Here is a 16187-nt window from a genome sequence, read left to right as displayed (position 1 = left end):
CGCTCATTTTTCTTATCTTTTTTTCCATTCACTTCTTCTATGAGAAATCGAGCGGAGAATTGGACATGTCGGAATTTTATCATCGAAGGCATCTATCGGAATGATTCTCCGCAAACAAGTAACGTGTATTCCCAGCATAAGATGAGCAACAGCATAATAACCTTTACAGAAAAACATTTGTTACAACTGATAAAAATCCTGCAGTAAAGCTGCAGCTTGTTTACTTCCTGCTTTCACGGAAGCAGACATGTTAACATCCTGTGTATATCTTACGGCCAGAACCCAAAGTCTGGCCACTTCGGGTTCTGGCCGGTCAGAATGCGAAGTGGCTGGCTCCTGCGGCCAATGTGCGGAACGGGCATGCATATCGGGCTTTGGCCAGCCAGAACGCGTTGTAACTTAACGTGGCCGGCCAAGTCCCGAAGTTTTGCTCACCGCCGCCAGCTGCTCTCATCTCCCAGTCCCCAGGAAGCCCCCGCTCATCGCTCCTTCCCCCGCTGCCGCTACTCAAACCTCTGATCAGGGCGACCAGAGAGGCGGAGAGCGGCAGCTCACGCGCCCCGCAGGACGGAAACACTTCGATGCAGAAGTGACATCATTGAACACTTCCGCATATGAAGTGTATAAGTCCGGGCGAGTAGCGTGCGCGCTGCCTCCCTCCGCCTCTCTGATTGCCCTGAACGGAGGTCAGAGTAACGCAGGCAGACTCAAGAAAAGCCCCAGCCCAGCAAAGAACCCCAGCCCACTGCCCAGCAAAGCTCACCAGCTTAAAAAGGTACCCAGCAAAGCCCACCCCCAGCCATGCAAATCCGCCCCCCCCTCCAGCCATGAAAAGCACCCATCAAAGACCCCCCCTCCAGCCATGCAGAGCCCCCCCAGCAAAGACCCCCCCCAGCCACGCACAGCAATGCATTTACAGTCATGCAAAGCACCCAGCAAAGACCCCCCTCCAGCCATGCAGAGCATTTCCAGCCATGCAGAGCCCCCCAGTAAAGACCCCCCCCCCCAGCCATACATAGTGCCCAGCAAAGCACCCCCAAGCTGTGCAAAGCGGCCAGCAAAGACCCCCCCCTCCCCAGCCATGCAAAGCGCCCGCCCCCAGTCATGCAAAGCACCCAGCAAAGACGCCCCCTCCAGCCATGCAGAGCCCCCCCAGCAAAGACTCCCCCCCCCCCCCCCCCATCCATGCACAGCAAAGCATTTCCAGCCATGCAGAGCCCCCCAGCAAAGACCCCCCCCCCCCCGCCATGCATAGTGCCCAGCAAAGCACCCCCAGCTATGCAAAGCGCCCCCCCCCCCCCCCGTCCGCCAGACCATGCAAAGCTCCCAGCCATGCAAAGCACCCCCCCCCCCCCCCCCCCGCCAGACCATGCAAAGCACCCCCCCCCCCCCGCCAGACCATGCAAAGCTCCCAGCCATGCAAAGTGCCCCCAGCCATGCATCCCCCCTCATCTGTGACTAATCACCACTGTAGTTTGATCTGCCACAGCAGAGCAGTTAATTTAAAAGCACAGGATGTTAAAAATTTCCTCCCAAGAAAGCAGGATGAAGACACCCTGCAGATTTATTGCAGGATTTGTATCACTTTCAGAGCAGAGAGGAAGTTCCGAGTGCCATTCATGGTGCTGGACAGGACACAGGATGTTCTGGGATTTGTACGTTTTGGACTTTGGCTGACTGACTTTGGCCATTTCTAGAACTGGCCGGCCAATGTCAGAAATTCCCAGCATTTTGGACTTTGGCCGACGTCAAATCGGCCAGTTCTAGAAACGGCCGGCCAATTCTAGAATTGGCCAATTTCTGGTTTTGGCCATAACATATACAAATACTAGGTCTTCTAGCTTGCTGGATGTTGGGTAATGGGAATAGCTTAGACCAGTGGTCCTCAAACTAAGGCCTGTAGGCCAAATGCAGCCCCCGAGGCCTCTTCACTGGCCCCCCAAACCCAAAATATGTAACTTCTAGATGTGGCCCACTGCAACTTTTAAATATTGGCAGCCCGCATATAGAATAGCAGAGCTGGCCCCACCCATTCACATACTGTAGAAGCCAGTGAGCAGTCATTCGCTGGCTTCCAATCCAGTTCTGCATCCGGTGACACTGCTATCCAATTGGACGGCAGGTTGTCACATGGGTATGCTTCACTGTCTGGTGCACAAAGACGTTCTTCGAGCGATGCATGACTGAATGGCTGCTGCTGGGAGTGCTCCTCTGAGCATGATTGTGAGGAATCGATACCTAGATTTAAAGCGGACCCAAACCAAACCTTTTTTTAATTCAAAATATTTAGTTGCACCACTCTGACACAAAGCTAAACACTCCTTCAAGTCTATGAGCATTTCAGTGCATGCTTTTCACCCTTCTCTTTTCATAACTAGGGTTATACAGGTGGCAAGCCATTAGCAATTCCTCTTTTGCCGGACACCACCTACTCCACCAGTTCGCCAGATTCTGTCCCGACAATATGAAAGGAAGGGAGGGGTTCCTCCAATAAATGTAAAATATTTTATATTTGTCATCATGCAGCTGAAAAAAGGCTGCCATTTCTTATAAGTTAGAAAATAGATTTTATTTCTGAAATCTTGTATTTTTAATTTGGGTCCACTTTAATGTAAAGTTTTTCAACATAATTGTATGTATGTTCCGATCCCCCAGCAGTCTGAAGTATATTGATCCGGCCCTTGACCGAAAAAGTTTGGGGACCCCTGGCTTAGACAGTGTGATGTATATATTGTTATATTATGGCATGTATAAAGAGCCCCTGTTTTTCTGGAGTCCTTGCCGTGTTTTTTTTTTTTTTTTTTTCTTTTTTTTTTTAAAGAAATTGGTGAGAGAGAGTATTGGAAAGAAACAGAGAATCAATTAAAACAAGATGAACCAACTTTTTATAGTTGTGTTTTTTTGTAAATAAAATGTAAAGATGCCACTCCTTTTATTTATTCTTAATGCTTGGTTTGTGTGTCTTTACAGGAAGCATAACACCAACTGTTGAGTTGAATGGCCTCGCCATGAAGAGGGGGAGCCTGCTATCTATATGCCCTTAGATCCTAAACCACTTCCAAATCATCGCACCAACTACAATTACCGGGGCATGTATAATCAGAGGCAAGTATACAACATTTTATGGGGAGCCTCATTGATTGTTGTTTGATGCAAACCTATTTGGCAACCTTAATCCAGAATCTAAACTGGGAGGTAAAAGCTGTGGGGCCTATTGTACTGTGTTAACAACCGTCTGTAATAATGGATGTGACAAGGAGAAAGCTTGGATGTGCAAAAGTTGAGCAGAAAGTGTCTTGATTTTCAGATGGCCAGTGTAACCATAATATACTTGAGTAGCCCATTACACATTTGTTTTCATTTATTCCAGGTATATTGACTGTCAAGTTGTTGTATGCTTTCTTTTGTTCCCACATTTCTGCTAATGTTATGCTGACCACACCCTAGAAAATTAATCTCTCACCGTGGCAGATATTTGTACAACAACTTTTACCAACCGTGCAGGTGATCACTGAAGTAAATGTTCAGACTGGTTGAAACTGGCCTTCCACTATGTGTTAGTGGCTTGATTTGACAAACGACTTTTTGCTTTTTTGTGGTCGATCAATTGAGTTTTTCATAACAATATTTGGTAAGGTGCTAAAACACAGTGCTGTCTCTAAGGCTGCGTTGATCTTTGATGGTTGCCACTCATCTCCCTGAAGTAGGTAATGTGGGTGCAATTTGCGGCCCAGAAGTGGCAATGCCAATGTTGTATTCAAAAATTCCAGTTAAAGTCAGTGAGCGCTGGAGGTGCCGGTACTTATCTGCTGGATGCACTGGCATCATTTGCTGGGCCATGACAGCTCTGTTCCCTTGAGGGAGAGCTGGGGCTGGAGATCACTGGGATGGATGCTGGATGACACAGGAGGTGCTGGAGTTCAGTTTTTATTTATTTGGGGGGGGGGGGGGGGGTTTAGTGGGATGATAGGCTAGACCGATAGAATATCTGTGATATCTGTAATCTGCTAACTTCAAGATCTGCCGCCATCTAATATGTGCTTTTAAATATCTCTTATCTACCCCTTTATTAATTTAATCACATGGAAATGCTTTATTTTAGCCATGCTCTGAATTCATAAAAGTTGTTTGATAAAATAAGTCAGGAAAATACTGCGTTTGGTATTTTTAGACTTTTTTTTTTTAATTTTTTTTCCTTTTGCGAATTCATCAATATTTTCGCAGGTGTAGTAGAAGTTCGGTAATTTACCGAAGCCCATTGACAAAACCCTGTTTGGTAACAGCTGTTCCGTGCAGTGATGGCATTGCAATCGTAAGAGGCATCCCAACATCCCTTTAGAATGTACGTTTGTTCTACTGCCTCTGCTCGCTCTGAATCTGTCCATTAGACTTAACATTTTATTTAATTGCCACAAATTAAAGTGAACCTTGAGGCTAAAAATCTACTCTGCAGCACTGAAAAGGCTTGGTGTTTATTTACGTTTCACAGCATCAGAACTTTGTTTTTCTTACCAAAGCCTCATTTTTAACTGCAGAGAAGCTAAGCTCCGCCCCATAAAAGAAAACTGCCCGGGCATTTTCCCCCTAATGCTGTGGGATTTCTGATTTTGTTCTCGTTGCCTAGCAACTGGGAGGGCTGATCCGGACACAGGGAAGTTGGAACTGTCTCATGCTCCCTGTTGCCTCCTTTCAACCAAATGGCTGCCCTCATGAAATCAAACATTTGCCTGTTCTTTTAAAACAGGGTGGGTAAGAAATTATATTGCCTATTTATTTTAATTAACGTAACCAATGTAACTTAATGACAGTATGTTTATTTAGGCTGAAGTTCCTCTTTAACTTCCAAGAGACATTTAAACATGCCCTGCTTAGGGGATTTCCCCACTAGTTCCGGCTTTCTTCATGGTTAAATGGCCAAAGGGCGGCAGGGGAAGTTGCTTTTTGTTCCGTTCTCGTTGCTTGGGGTGTAGCTGGAACCTCCCGAAAAGCCTGTGCAACCTATCAACATCCGATCAGCGGGACTTGCAGGAGATGGGCTGTTTCTATTGGCTCTGCTCCTGTCAGTCATAGCATATCCCTTTCTGCTTCTGAGTTCTGTGAGTTTCGCACTGTCTCCAACACCGAGAACTGCCGGTATTGATCGAACATGTTACTGTTTTACCACATGCTATAACCTTCATGAATTGATATTTACTGACGTGTTGGAGAGGTTTACCACACAAGTCTGCTATTTACCTCATTGTTCGGTAATGTCAGTGCTTAGTAAAGTTGGCTGTTTTCTGCCTTACTGAATGCGGTAATGCTTGATAACTCCATAATCACCTCCCTTACTTAAAGGGAACCTAAGGTGCGAGGGATATGGAGGATGCCATATTTGTTTCCTTTTATACAATACCAGTTGTCTGGCAGTCCTGCTCCTGTGTCTCTAATACATTTAGCCATAGACCCTGAACAAGCATGCAGCAGATCAGGTACTCTGACACAGGTTTTACTGGATTAGCCAAATGCTTGTTCCAGGGCATTAACTCAGTCTACTTATGCCAGAAGATCAACAGGGCTGCCAGGCAACTGGCATTATTTACAAGGAAATTATTTTTTTCAATCTTTGTTGTAGCTGCACACTCCTCCTATGAATTTTGAGGGGAAGGGGTTTAAAGTTAATACTGCTGAATAAACAGTTGCTGGCTTTCTGCAGTCTTGTGATTAGTGGTGCAGGAAGGCGGGGTTACCCTGACAGAGCAAGTTGAATTACTTTGAAAGAATACCTTGCATGGCAGATAAAATCGGCTGTTACTTTGTGTATCTCTCGTATAATGCGCTTAGAGGCTACCGTGATTTTTAGTAAATATTTTTTGTGATTTAATCCAAAAATCAAATTATTGCAGGTCCTTCACAGTTATAACTAAATATTCTGTCACATAATGTTTGATATTAGAGACACTGAAGAGAAAAATGGATTGATCTGATTTGTATGTGTAGTAAAGCTAAGAAATAAAACTTTTGGAGCCGAGACATAGTACAGGAAGTGTTAAAAAAAAAAAAAAAAAAACTCCAGTTATCTAGGTAAAAGAGCCATTGTGCTCCAAAACTTTCAAAGTCGCAGAGAGCTCTGTCTTCTGAAGCTTATCTCATCTGTCAGTCACTGTATTTTCTTTTTCTTTGTCTGAGGACAGGTCAATGGTTCACTGCCTGCTCTGTACAATTATTTAGAATACTGAGTAGTGTGTAAACTGCAAATATTAGAGAATGATGCAATGTTATAAAAACACTATATAACTGAAAATAAAAATGAGAATATTTTCTTTGCTACTAATGTTCTACTAATTATCTGTACTACACAACACAACCAATTCATTATATCATTTTTTTTTTCCGCTTCCTTGCCTCTTTAACACAAACCTTATTGGACGTTTCTATTGCAAACTGAGGAGTGAGTGGATGTGTGTCATTTAGGTAAACGCAGCCAAGCTGTAAAGTATGTAAGAGGACTAATGCATTTTACATTCTGCTTTGTGTACAGGGCTGTGGAGTTGGAACATTTTTTGCATACCTGGAGTTGGGGGGGGGGGGGGGGGGAGAGAATCTCTGACTCCTAATGAATTTAAACTGTAATTTAAAATAGAAAATGATAAAATGTTCTATTTCTCAGATAATGGTCATCATAAATTATATATACAGTAATATCTGTGCTTAGTCCACAAAAATGAAATAAACCAATAAAAAAAAGTTACTTGTGTTGCTTCAATAAAGCAGGCCCTGTATTTTTTTTTAAAGGGACTCTGTAACAAAAATGTCATTGTGTATTCTACCATCCTACAGGTTCCTAAACCTATTATAATGTGCTCTGGCTTACTGCAGCACTTTCTACTATCGCCATCTCTGTAATAAATCAGCTTTTCTTTCCCCTGTCAGACTTGTCGGCCTGTGTCTGGAAGGTTGCCAACTCTTCAGAGTGATCTGCTATGCATGCCCCCCACTGCAGGCCCCCTCTATGCACACTCCCGTGTGTGTGTGTGTGTGTGTGTGTGTGTGTGTGTGTGTGTGTGTTATTTACATAAGCCAGCTTTTCTCTGCTCTCTTATCTTTTACAAGCTGGATAAATCCTCTGTTCACATACTGATGAGTCACATACTGCAGAATTACAGACAACAGGGCAGAAACAATCAGCTTGTAATGCTGGGAATACACGGTTCGTTTTTGCCTTCGTTTAAACCTTCGATTCGTTCGGTAAACGAATCGAGTGTTGAAAACGTATGTGAAAATAGTCATAATCTCATTATAGTTTCGATTAATAGACCCCAAAAACGAACGACTAGTGATCGAACATGTTTGATATTATCTCTCTTTATCCATCTAATCGAGCCATTGGTAGGCTTGATGGCTGTTCAGATCGATTATATATTCGTTTATGCTAGTCCGTCCCTGTAAAAAGGGATTTTCGTTTCGTTTCTTTGCAGCCTTCGATCATTGGAAAAACGAAACCATCAGAATCGGAAAAAAAAACGAAACCGTGGGTGGTGATATTAACTATATGACCGATTATTTCGGGATCGAAAAGGACAAAAGGCACAATCGAAACGAAGGTTTAAACGAAGGCAAAAACGAACCGTGTATTCCCAGCATAACTCTTCAGTGAGCTGCAGGGGGAAAGAAACACAAATGATCTCTTGAGATTCAAAAGGAAGGCTGTATACAGCCTGATTGTGAATGGATGTATTTCTATGTGTGGACATACTGTACATCAACCTACTTCCTGTTTTGGTGGCCATTTTGTTTGTTTACAAACAAACTTTTTAAAACTGTTTTTGACTACTTTTAATGCGGCGGGGAGCGGCGAAATTGTGACAGAGGGGAATAGATGTCCCCTAACACACTGGTATGTTTACTTTTGTGCGATTTTAACAATACAGATTCTCTTTAAAGTCAGATATACATATCTGAGACTGTATATATGATGTGTACACAGGAATCTTATATATACTAAGATCTATGCTGTAAGAATAAAGCCTGATGTGTAGCCATGTCACTAATAGAGATGGTCAATGAGATGGAAATTATCCTGAGCTGATGCTGTTTTTTTATGCAAATGTATGCACTCCTTTTGCTCATTAAATCAAATAATTTGATATGTTAAAATTTGGTTTGATGACTATGAATTAAAGGGTACCTGAGATGGATGAAAATATAAGTTTTATACATACCTGGGGTTTCCTCCATCCCCCTTCAGGCTAATCAGTCCCTCGCTGTCCTCCTCTGCCACCTGGATCTTCTGCTATGAGTCCCAGTAATTCAGCCAATCAGCGCAGTGAGGCCGTGTGCCGCTACTACAGCCAGGAGCATTCTGCAACTGCGCAATAGTGCTGTGCATGTGTAGTACACTTCCGGCGGTGTAGTGTGTGCATGCGCACTATGCCCAACTGGCTCAAGAACCTGGAACTATAGAAGAAGATCCAGGTGGCGGAGGAGGACAGCGAGGGACTGATTAGCCTGAAGGTTGCTGGAGGAAGCCCCAGGTATGTATAAAACTTTCATCTCTCAGGTTTACTTTGTTACACAGTAGTACTATACTCTACATATGCACTCCCCATAGAGCTGCAGGGAATCCACTGAGAATGTTGTGCACTTTGAACACAGAGGTGTGGTCTATCACCAATAAACCTTGTTCAGATTGTGCATGAAGAATGTGTAATAGAAGAAGAATCTCCTCATTCCCCTGCAGAGTACCTGCACATCACTCTTACATGTACCCACAGTTACATTGCTGAGGGCCTGATAGATGTTCTTTGTTCCTGTCTGTACCTTCTACAAGTACTCTTACCAGGACTAGTTTTAGTCTATGACTAAAAGTATTAGAGGCAGAAGATTCGCCAGATATCCAGGTGATTGGTATGGTTTAAAAGGGAATAAATACGGCAGCCTCCATATCCCTCTCACTTCAGTTGTCTTTTAAAATTCCTAAGCTGAATCGGTACCATGTTTCCTAGCACGTTTCCTAATCACCTAATTCCTCACTTTTTTTTTTTTTTTTTTTTTTTTTTTTTTTAGGCATTCTGATGGCATTCAGCTATAAAATGACTGTTCTTAAAAGCAAGTCAAAAGTCCTTATTTACTATGGTAGTGTACAGTGCCCAGTATTCATATTTAATATATCTCATTTTGACGTGGTTTATGTTAATAAAATGTAGTTGGCTTTCTTGGCCGATGGGTATTATTTGCATTGCTTGATTAAATGTGTTGTGTTCGTGGTTAAAGAGCAATTCCAGAGCTTGCCAGAAGAGGCTGCTGTCAGTCTTTGTAATGCTGGGCTCTGATATTGCAGATTCCTTGTTGATGAATTTTGGTAGCAGATTGAGGTCTTATTTGAACTGAGAAAGCTAGACTATTTATAAAGAAGAATAACCTTAAAAGGAACCTAAACTGAGAAGCATATGGATTTTTTTCCTTTTAAAATACCAGTTGCCTGACTCTCCTGCTGATCCTGTATCTCTAAGGGCTCTTTCACATCAGACAACGCGAACAGGAGCCGTTCTCCTGCACGCGTTGTCTGCCTGCGGTGTGTCGTTGGGTATCTGCAGTGCGACGCAATCAGCGGCGGTAGCTGGTAATTAAACCCGACGGAAAACACCGGCTCGCGGGTGCGTTGGAGGAAAAACTGCGCCCGGGTGTGTCGGAACCGCAACGTATCGAAATGCAGCGTCGAGTGTGAAAGGTAAAATGAAAGTTTATGGACTTTCATCTTACGTTGGTTAACGCAAACGGCTGCTGTTTGCGTTAACGCACAAAGTTTGCCCTAAAGTGGAAGAGCCCTAATACTTTTAGCCGAAGCCCCTCAACAAGCATGCAGATCAGGTGCTCTGACTGAAGTTAGACTAGATTAGCTGCATGCTTGTTTCAGGTGTGCGATACAGCCACTACTGAAGCCCAAGAGATAAGCAGGACTGCCAGGCAACTGGTATAGTTTAAAAGGAAACCTCCATATCCCTCTCAGTTAACGTTCCCTTTAACCACTGAACGACCGCCTAACGCCGATAGGCGGCGGCAGGTCGTAAGTGGTTTTACATGTCTCCGTGAATAGCCTGCGAGCCTCCGATCGCGGCTCGCAGGCGAAATGTAAACACGCGGGGAAGAAATCCCCTGTGTTTACATCCTACGGCGCTGCTGTCGCAGAAGCGCCGTAAAGGAGATCGGCAATCCCCGGCCTCTGGCCGGGGATCACCGCCGTCTGATAGGCTAAAGCCTATTGGAGGCGGTACAGAACAGATCGTCATCCTGTGCCGCCCACTGTGAGCAGGAGAGGGAGGGGGGAATAGCGCTGCGTAGGGGGGCTTTGAGGAGCCCCCCCCCCCCCCCCCTACCCACACACAGGCGGCGGCGATCAGACCCCCCCCCCCCCCAGCAGGACAATCCCCCTAGTGGGGGGAAAAAAGGGGAAAGTCTGATTGCCCTGCCTTTTACACGATCTGTGCTGTGGGCTGCAGAGCCCACGCAGCACAGCAGAAAAACCACACGGTCCTTAACCACTTAAGAACCGCAGTCTTTTCACCCCTTAAGGACCAGAGCCTTTTTTCCATTCAGACCACTGCAGCTTTATTGGTTTATTGCTCAGTCATACAAGCTACCATCTAAATGAATTTTACCTCCTTTTCTTGTCACTAATACAGCTTTCTTTTGGTGCTATTTGATTGCTGCTGCGATTTTTACTTTTTATTATATTCATCAAAGACATGAATTTTGGCAAAAAAATGATTTTTTTTTAACTTTCTGTGCTGACATTTTTCAAATAAAGTAAAATTTCTGTATACATGCAGCGCGAAAAATGTGGACAAACATGTTTTTGATAAAAAAAAAAAACCCATTCAGTGTATATTTATTGGTTTGGGTAAAAGTTATAGCGTTTACAAACTATGGTGCAAAAATTGAATTTTCCCATTTTGAAGCATCTCTCTCATTTCTGAGCACCTGTCAGGTTTCATGAGGTGCTAGAATTCCAGGATAGTATAAATACCCCCCAAATGACCCCATTTTGGAAAGAAGACACCCCAAAGTATTCACTTAGAGGCATGGTGAGTTCATAGAAGATTTTTCTTTTGTCACAAGTTAGCGGAAAATGACACTTTGTGACAAAAAATAAAAATAAAAAAGTTTCCATTTCTGCTAACTGGTGACAAAAAAAAAATGAAATCTGCCACGGACTCACCATGCCCCTCTCTGAATACCTTGAAGTGTCTAGTTTCCAAAATGGGGTCATTTGTGGGGTGTGTTTACTGTCCTGGCATTTTGGGGGGTGCTAAATTGTAAGCACCCCTGTAAAGCCTAAAGGTGCTCATAGGACTTTGGGCCCCTTAGCGCACCTAGGCTGCAAAAGAAATGTCACACGTGGTATCGCCTTACTCAGGAGAAATAGTATAATGTGTTTTGGGGTGTATTTTTACACATACCCATGATGGGTGGGAGAAATATCTCTGTAAATGAGATTTCTTTTGATTTTTTTACACACAATTGTCCATTTACAGAGAGATTTCTCCCACCCAGCATGGGTATGTGTAAAAATACACCCCAAAACACATTATACTACTTCTCCTGAGTACAGCGATACCACATGTGACACTTTTTGCACCCTAACTGCGCTAAGGGGCCCAAAGTCCTATGAGTACCTTTAGGATTTCACAGGTCATTTAGAGGCATTTATTTTCTAGACTACTCCTCACGGTTTAGGGCCCCTAAAATGCCAGGACAGTATAGGAACCCTACAAGTGACCACATTTTAGAAAGAAGACACCCCAAGGTATTCCGTTAGTAGTATGGGGAGTTCATAGAAGATTTCATTTTTTTTTTCACAAGTTAGCGGAAATTGATTTTTATTGTTTTTTTCACAAAGTGTCATTTTCCACTAACTTGTGACAAAAAATAAAATCTTCTATGAATTCCCCATACACCTAATTAAATACCTCGGGGTGTCTTCTTTCTAAAATGGGGTCACTTGTGGGGTTCCTATAATGCCCTGGCATTTTAGGGGCCCTAAACCGTGAGGAGTAGTCTAGAAACCAAATGCCTCAAAATGACCTGTGAAATTCTAAAGGTACTCATAGGACGTTGGGCCTCTTAGCGCACCTAGGTAGCAAAAAAGTGTCACACATGTGGTATCGCCGTACTCAGGAGAAGTAGTATAATGTGTTTTGGGGTGTATTTTTACACATACCCATGCTGGGTGGGAGAAATATCTCTGTAAATTAAAATGTTTAGATTTTTTTACACACAATTGTCCCTTTCCAGAGATATTTCTCCCACCCAGCATGGGTATGTGTAAAAATACACCCCAAAACACATTATACTACTTCTCCTGAGTACGGCGATACCACATGTGCGACACTTTTTTGCAACCTAGGTGCGCTAAGAGGCCCAACGTCCTATGAGTACCTTTAGAATTTCACAGGTCATTTTGAGGCATTTGGTTTCTAGACTACTCCTCACGGTTTAGGGCCCCTAAAATGCCAGGGCAGTATAGAAACCCCACAAGTGACCTCATTTTAGAAAGAAGACACCCCAAGGTATTCCGTTAGGTGTATGGTGAGTTCATAGAAGGTTTTATTTTTGGTCACAAGTTAGTGGAAAATGACACTTTGTGAAAAAAAAACAATACAAATCAATTTCCGCTAACTTTTGACAAAAAATAAAATCTTCTATGAACTCGTCATACACCTAACGGAATACCTTGGGGTGTCTTCTTTCTAAAATGGGGTCACTTGTGGGGTTCCTATACTGCCCTGGCATTTTAGGGGCCCAAAACCACGAGGAGTAGTCTGGAAACCTAATGCCTCAAAATGACTGTTCAGGGGTATAAGCATCTGCAAATTTTGATGACAGGTGGTCTATGAGGGGCCGAATTTTGTGGAACCGGTCATAAGCAGGGTGGCTTCTTAGATGACAGGTTGTATTGGCACTGAAGTGCAGGAATGTTCTCAAATCGTGACCTGGACATGGCAATTAAGTCGTACCAGCAGTAATCAGAAAAAAAATTTCTGTCACTGCGGTGGGGCGGGTGAGGGTTTGGCCGGGTGATCAGAAGCCCGCAGGGGGCATATTAGGGCCTGATCTGATGGGTAGCAGTGACAGGGGGTGACGGGGTGGTTGATAGGTGATCAGTAGGTGATTACAGAGGAGAATATATGCAAGCAATGCACTGGCGAGTTGATCAGAGGGGGTCTGGGGGGCTAATTGAGGGTGTGGGCGGGTGATTGGGTGCCCGCAAGGGGCAGATTAGTGTCTGATCTGATGGGTAGCAGTGACAGTTGGTGACGGGGTGATTGATGGGTGATCAGTGGATGATTAGAGGGGAGAACAGATGTAAACAATGCACTTTCGGAGGTGATCTGAGGGTGGGTCTGCACGCAATCTGAGGGTGTGGGTGGGTGATCAGGTGCCCACAAAAGGCAGGTTAGGATCTGATGGGTGGCAGTGACAGGTGGTGACAGGGGGTGATTGATGGGTGATTGACAGGTGATCAGTGGGTGATTATAGGGAAGAATAGATGTATACAGTACACAGGGGGGAGGGTCTAGGGAGGATCTGAGGGTGTGGGGGGGGGGGGTGTTCAGGAGCCTCCAGGGGGCAGTTTAGGACCTAATCTAAAAAATAGCGTTGAGATAGTGACAGGGAGTGATTAATGGGTGATTAGGGGGGTGATTGGGTGCAAACAGGTGTCTGACGGGTGGGCAGGGGGGGGTCTGATGGGTGCAGTGGGCGATCAGGGGGCAGGATCAGTGTGCTTGGTTACTTACTAGGAGGGCTGCAACCTGCCCTGGTGGTCCCTCAATCACTGGGACCACCAGGGCAGGAGGCAGCCTGTATAATACGCTTTGTATACATTACAAAGCGTATTATCCACTTTACATGCGGCAGATTGGGGGTTAACAACCCGCCGCCGCTGCTAATTGGCTGGAGGGTTGACGTCGCGGGCGGGCACATCCAGCGTGCGATCCCCGGCCAGCTAGTCCGCAACGATCCGCCGCCGATCGGCGTATTGCGGTCGTTGCGGGCTCCACTTTGCCGCCGCCCCTAGGTAGGGGCGGTCAGCAAGTGGTTAAAATCACAATCCAGTAAAATCTATCTATCTCTATCTCGATCTCTACCCTCTACCCTCTACCCTCTATCCTCTATCCTCTATCCTCTCTCTATCCTCTCCTCTATCCTCTCTCTATCCTCTATCCTCTATTATCTCTCTCTATCCTCTATCCTCTATTATCTCTCTCTATCCTCTATCCTCTATTATCTCTCTCTATCCTCTATCCTCTATTATCTCTCTCTATCCTCTATCCTCTATTATCTCTCTCTATCCTCTATCCTCTATTATCTCTCTCTATCCTCTATCCTCTATTATCTCTCTCTATCCTCTATCCTCTATTATCTCTCTCTATCCTCTATCCTCTATTATCTCTCTCTATCCTCTATCCTCTATTATCTCTCTCTATCCTCTATCCTCTATTATCTCTCTCTATCCTCTATCCTCTATTATCTCTCTCTATCCTCTATCCTCTATTATCTCTCTCTATCCTCTATCCTCTATTATCTCTCTCTATCCTCTATCCTCTATTATCTCTCTCTATCCTCTATCCTCTATTATCTCTCTCTATCCTCTATCCTCTATTATCTCTCTCTATCCTCTATCCTCTATTATCTCTCTCTATCCTCTATCCTCTATTATCTCTCTCTATCCTCTATCCTCTATTATCTCTCTCTATCCTCTATCCTCTATTATCTCTCTCTATCCTCTATCCTCTATTATCTCTCTCTATCCTCTATCCTCTATTATCTCTCTCTATCCTCTATCCTCTATTATCTCTCTCTATCCTCTATCCTCTATTATCTCTCTCTATCCTCTATCCTCTATTATCTCTCTCTATCCTCTATCCTCTATTATCTCTCTCTATCCTCTATCCTCTATTATCTCTCTCTATCCTCTATCCTCTATTATCTCTCTCTATCCTCTATCCTCTATTATCTCTCTCTATCCTCTATCCTCTATTATCTCTCTCTATCCTCTATCCTCTATTATCTCTCTCTATCCTCTATCCTCTATTATCTCTCTCTATCCTCTATCCTCTATTATCTCCCTCTATCCTCTATCCTCTATTATCTCCCTCTATCCTCTATCCTCTATTATCTCCCTCTATCCTCTATCCTCTATTATCTCCCTCTATCCTCTATCCTCTATTATCTCCCTCTATCCTCTATCCTCTATTATCTCTCTCTATCCTCTATCCTCTATTATCTCTCTCTATCCTCTATCCTCTATTATCTCTCTCTATCCTCTATCCTCTATTATCTCTCTCTATCCTCTATCCTCTTATCTCCCTCTATCCTCTATCCTCTATTATCTCCCTCTATCCTCTATCCTCTATTATCTCCCTCTATCCTCTATCCTCTATTATCTCCCTCTATCCTCTATCCTCTATTATCTCCCTCTATCCTCTATCCTCTATTATCTCCCTCTATCCTCTATCCTCTATTATCTCCCTCTATCCTCTATCCTCTATTATCTCCCTCTATCCTCTATCCTCTATTATCTCTCTCTATCCTCTATCCTCTATTATCTCTCTCTATCCTCTATCCTCTATTATCTCTCTCTATCCTCTATCCTCTATTATCTCTCTCTATCCTCTATCCTCTATTATCTCTCTCTATCCTCTATCCTCTATTATCTCTCTCTATCATCTATTATCTCTCTCTATCATCTATTATCTCTCTCTATTATCTATCTCTCTCTATCATCTATTATCTCTCTCTATTATCTATCTCTCTCTATCATCTATTATCTCTCTCTATTATCTATCTCTCTCTATTATCTATCTCTCTCTATTATCTATCTCTCTCTATTATCTATCTCTCTCTATTATCTATCTCTCTCTATATAGCAGAACATCACTGAAATGGTTAAACAAAGCAATGTCTCCTGCTATTCCGCTTCAAATCTGCATCCAAACTGTAAATAACAGTATTTTTTTTTTTTTTACTTGCTAAAAACAAATGTATCACCACTGGAATGTAAACAAACACTCTCTGAGAAACTGTCTGTGCTTTAGCTACACACAGTGTTCAGAATAACTCATTAGAAGATTTTAATATATAATAAAAAGCAGTTCTAATAGAAAAGGAATACAGTGCAATGGCAGCTTTCAGGGTAAGAAAAA

At 43.5% G+C, this 16187-nt stretch overlaps 1 protein-coding gene across 1 annotated transcript in view; it reads left to right on the top strand.

Annotated features, from left to right (window-relative positions):
• STAU2 (staufen double-stranded RNA binding protein 2) overlaps positions 1–16187 on the top strand; it is a 353719-nt gene that overhangs the window by 56188 nt on the left and 281344 nt on the right. The window contains 2 exon segments of the mRNA XM_068237509.1: positions 2971–3012; positions 3015–3105. Of these exon segments, the coding sequence (XP_068093610.1) occupies positions 2971–3012; positions 3015–3105 (133 nt within the window).

This window comes from Hyperolius riggenbachi, chromosome 5 (genome assembly GCF_040937935.1).
Source record: "Hyperolius riggenbachi isolate aHypRig1 chromosome 5, aHypRig1.pri, whole genome shotgun sequence".
NCBI lineage: Eukaryota > Metazoa > Chordata > Amphibia > Anura > Hyperoliidae > Hyperolius > Hyperolius riggenbachi.
This window is presented reverse-complemented; position numbering and strand designations above follow the sequence as displayed.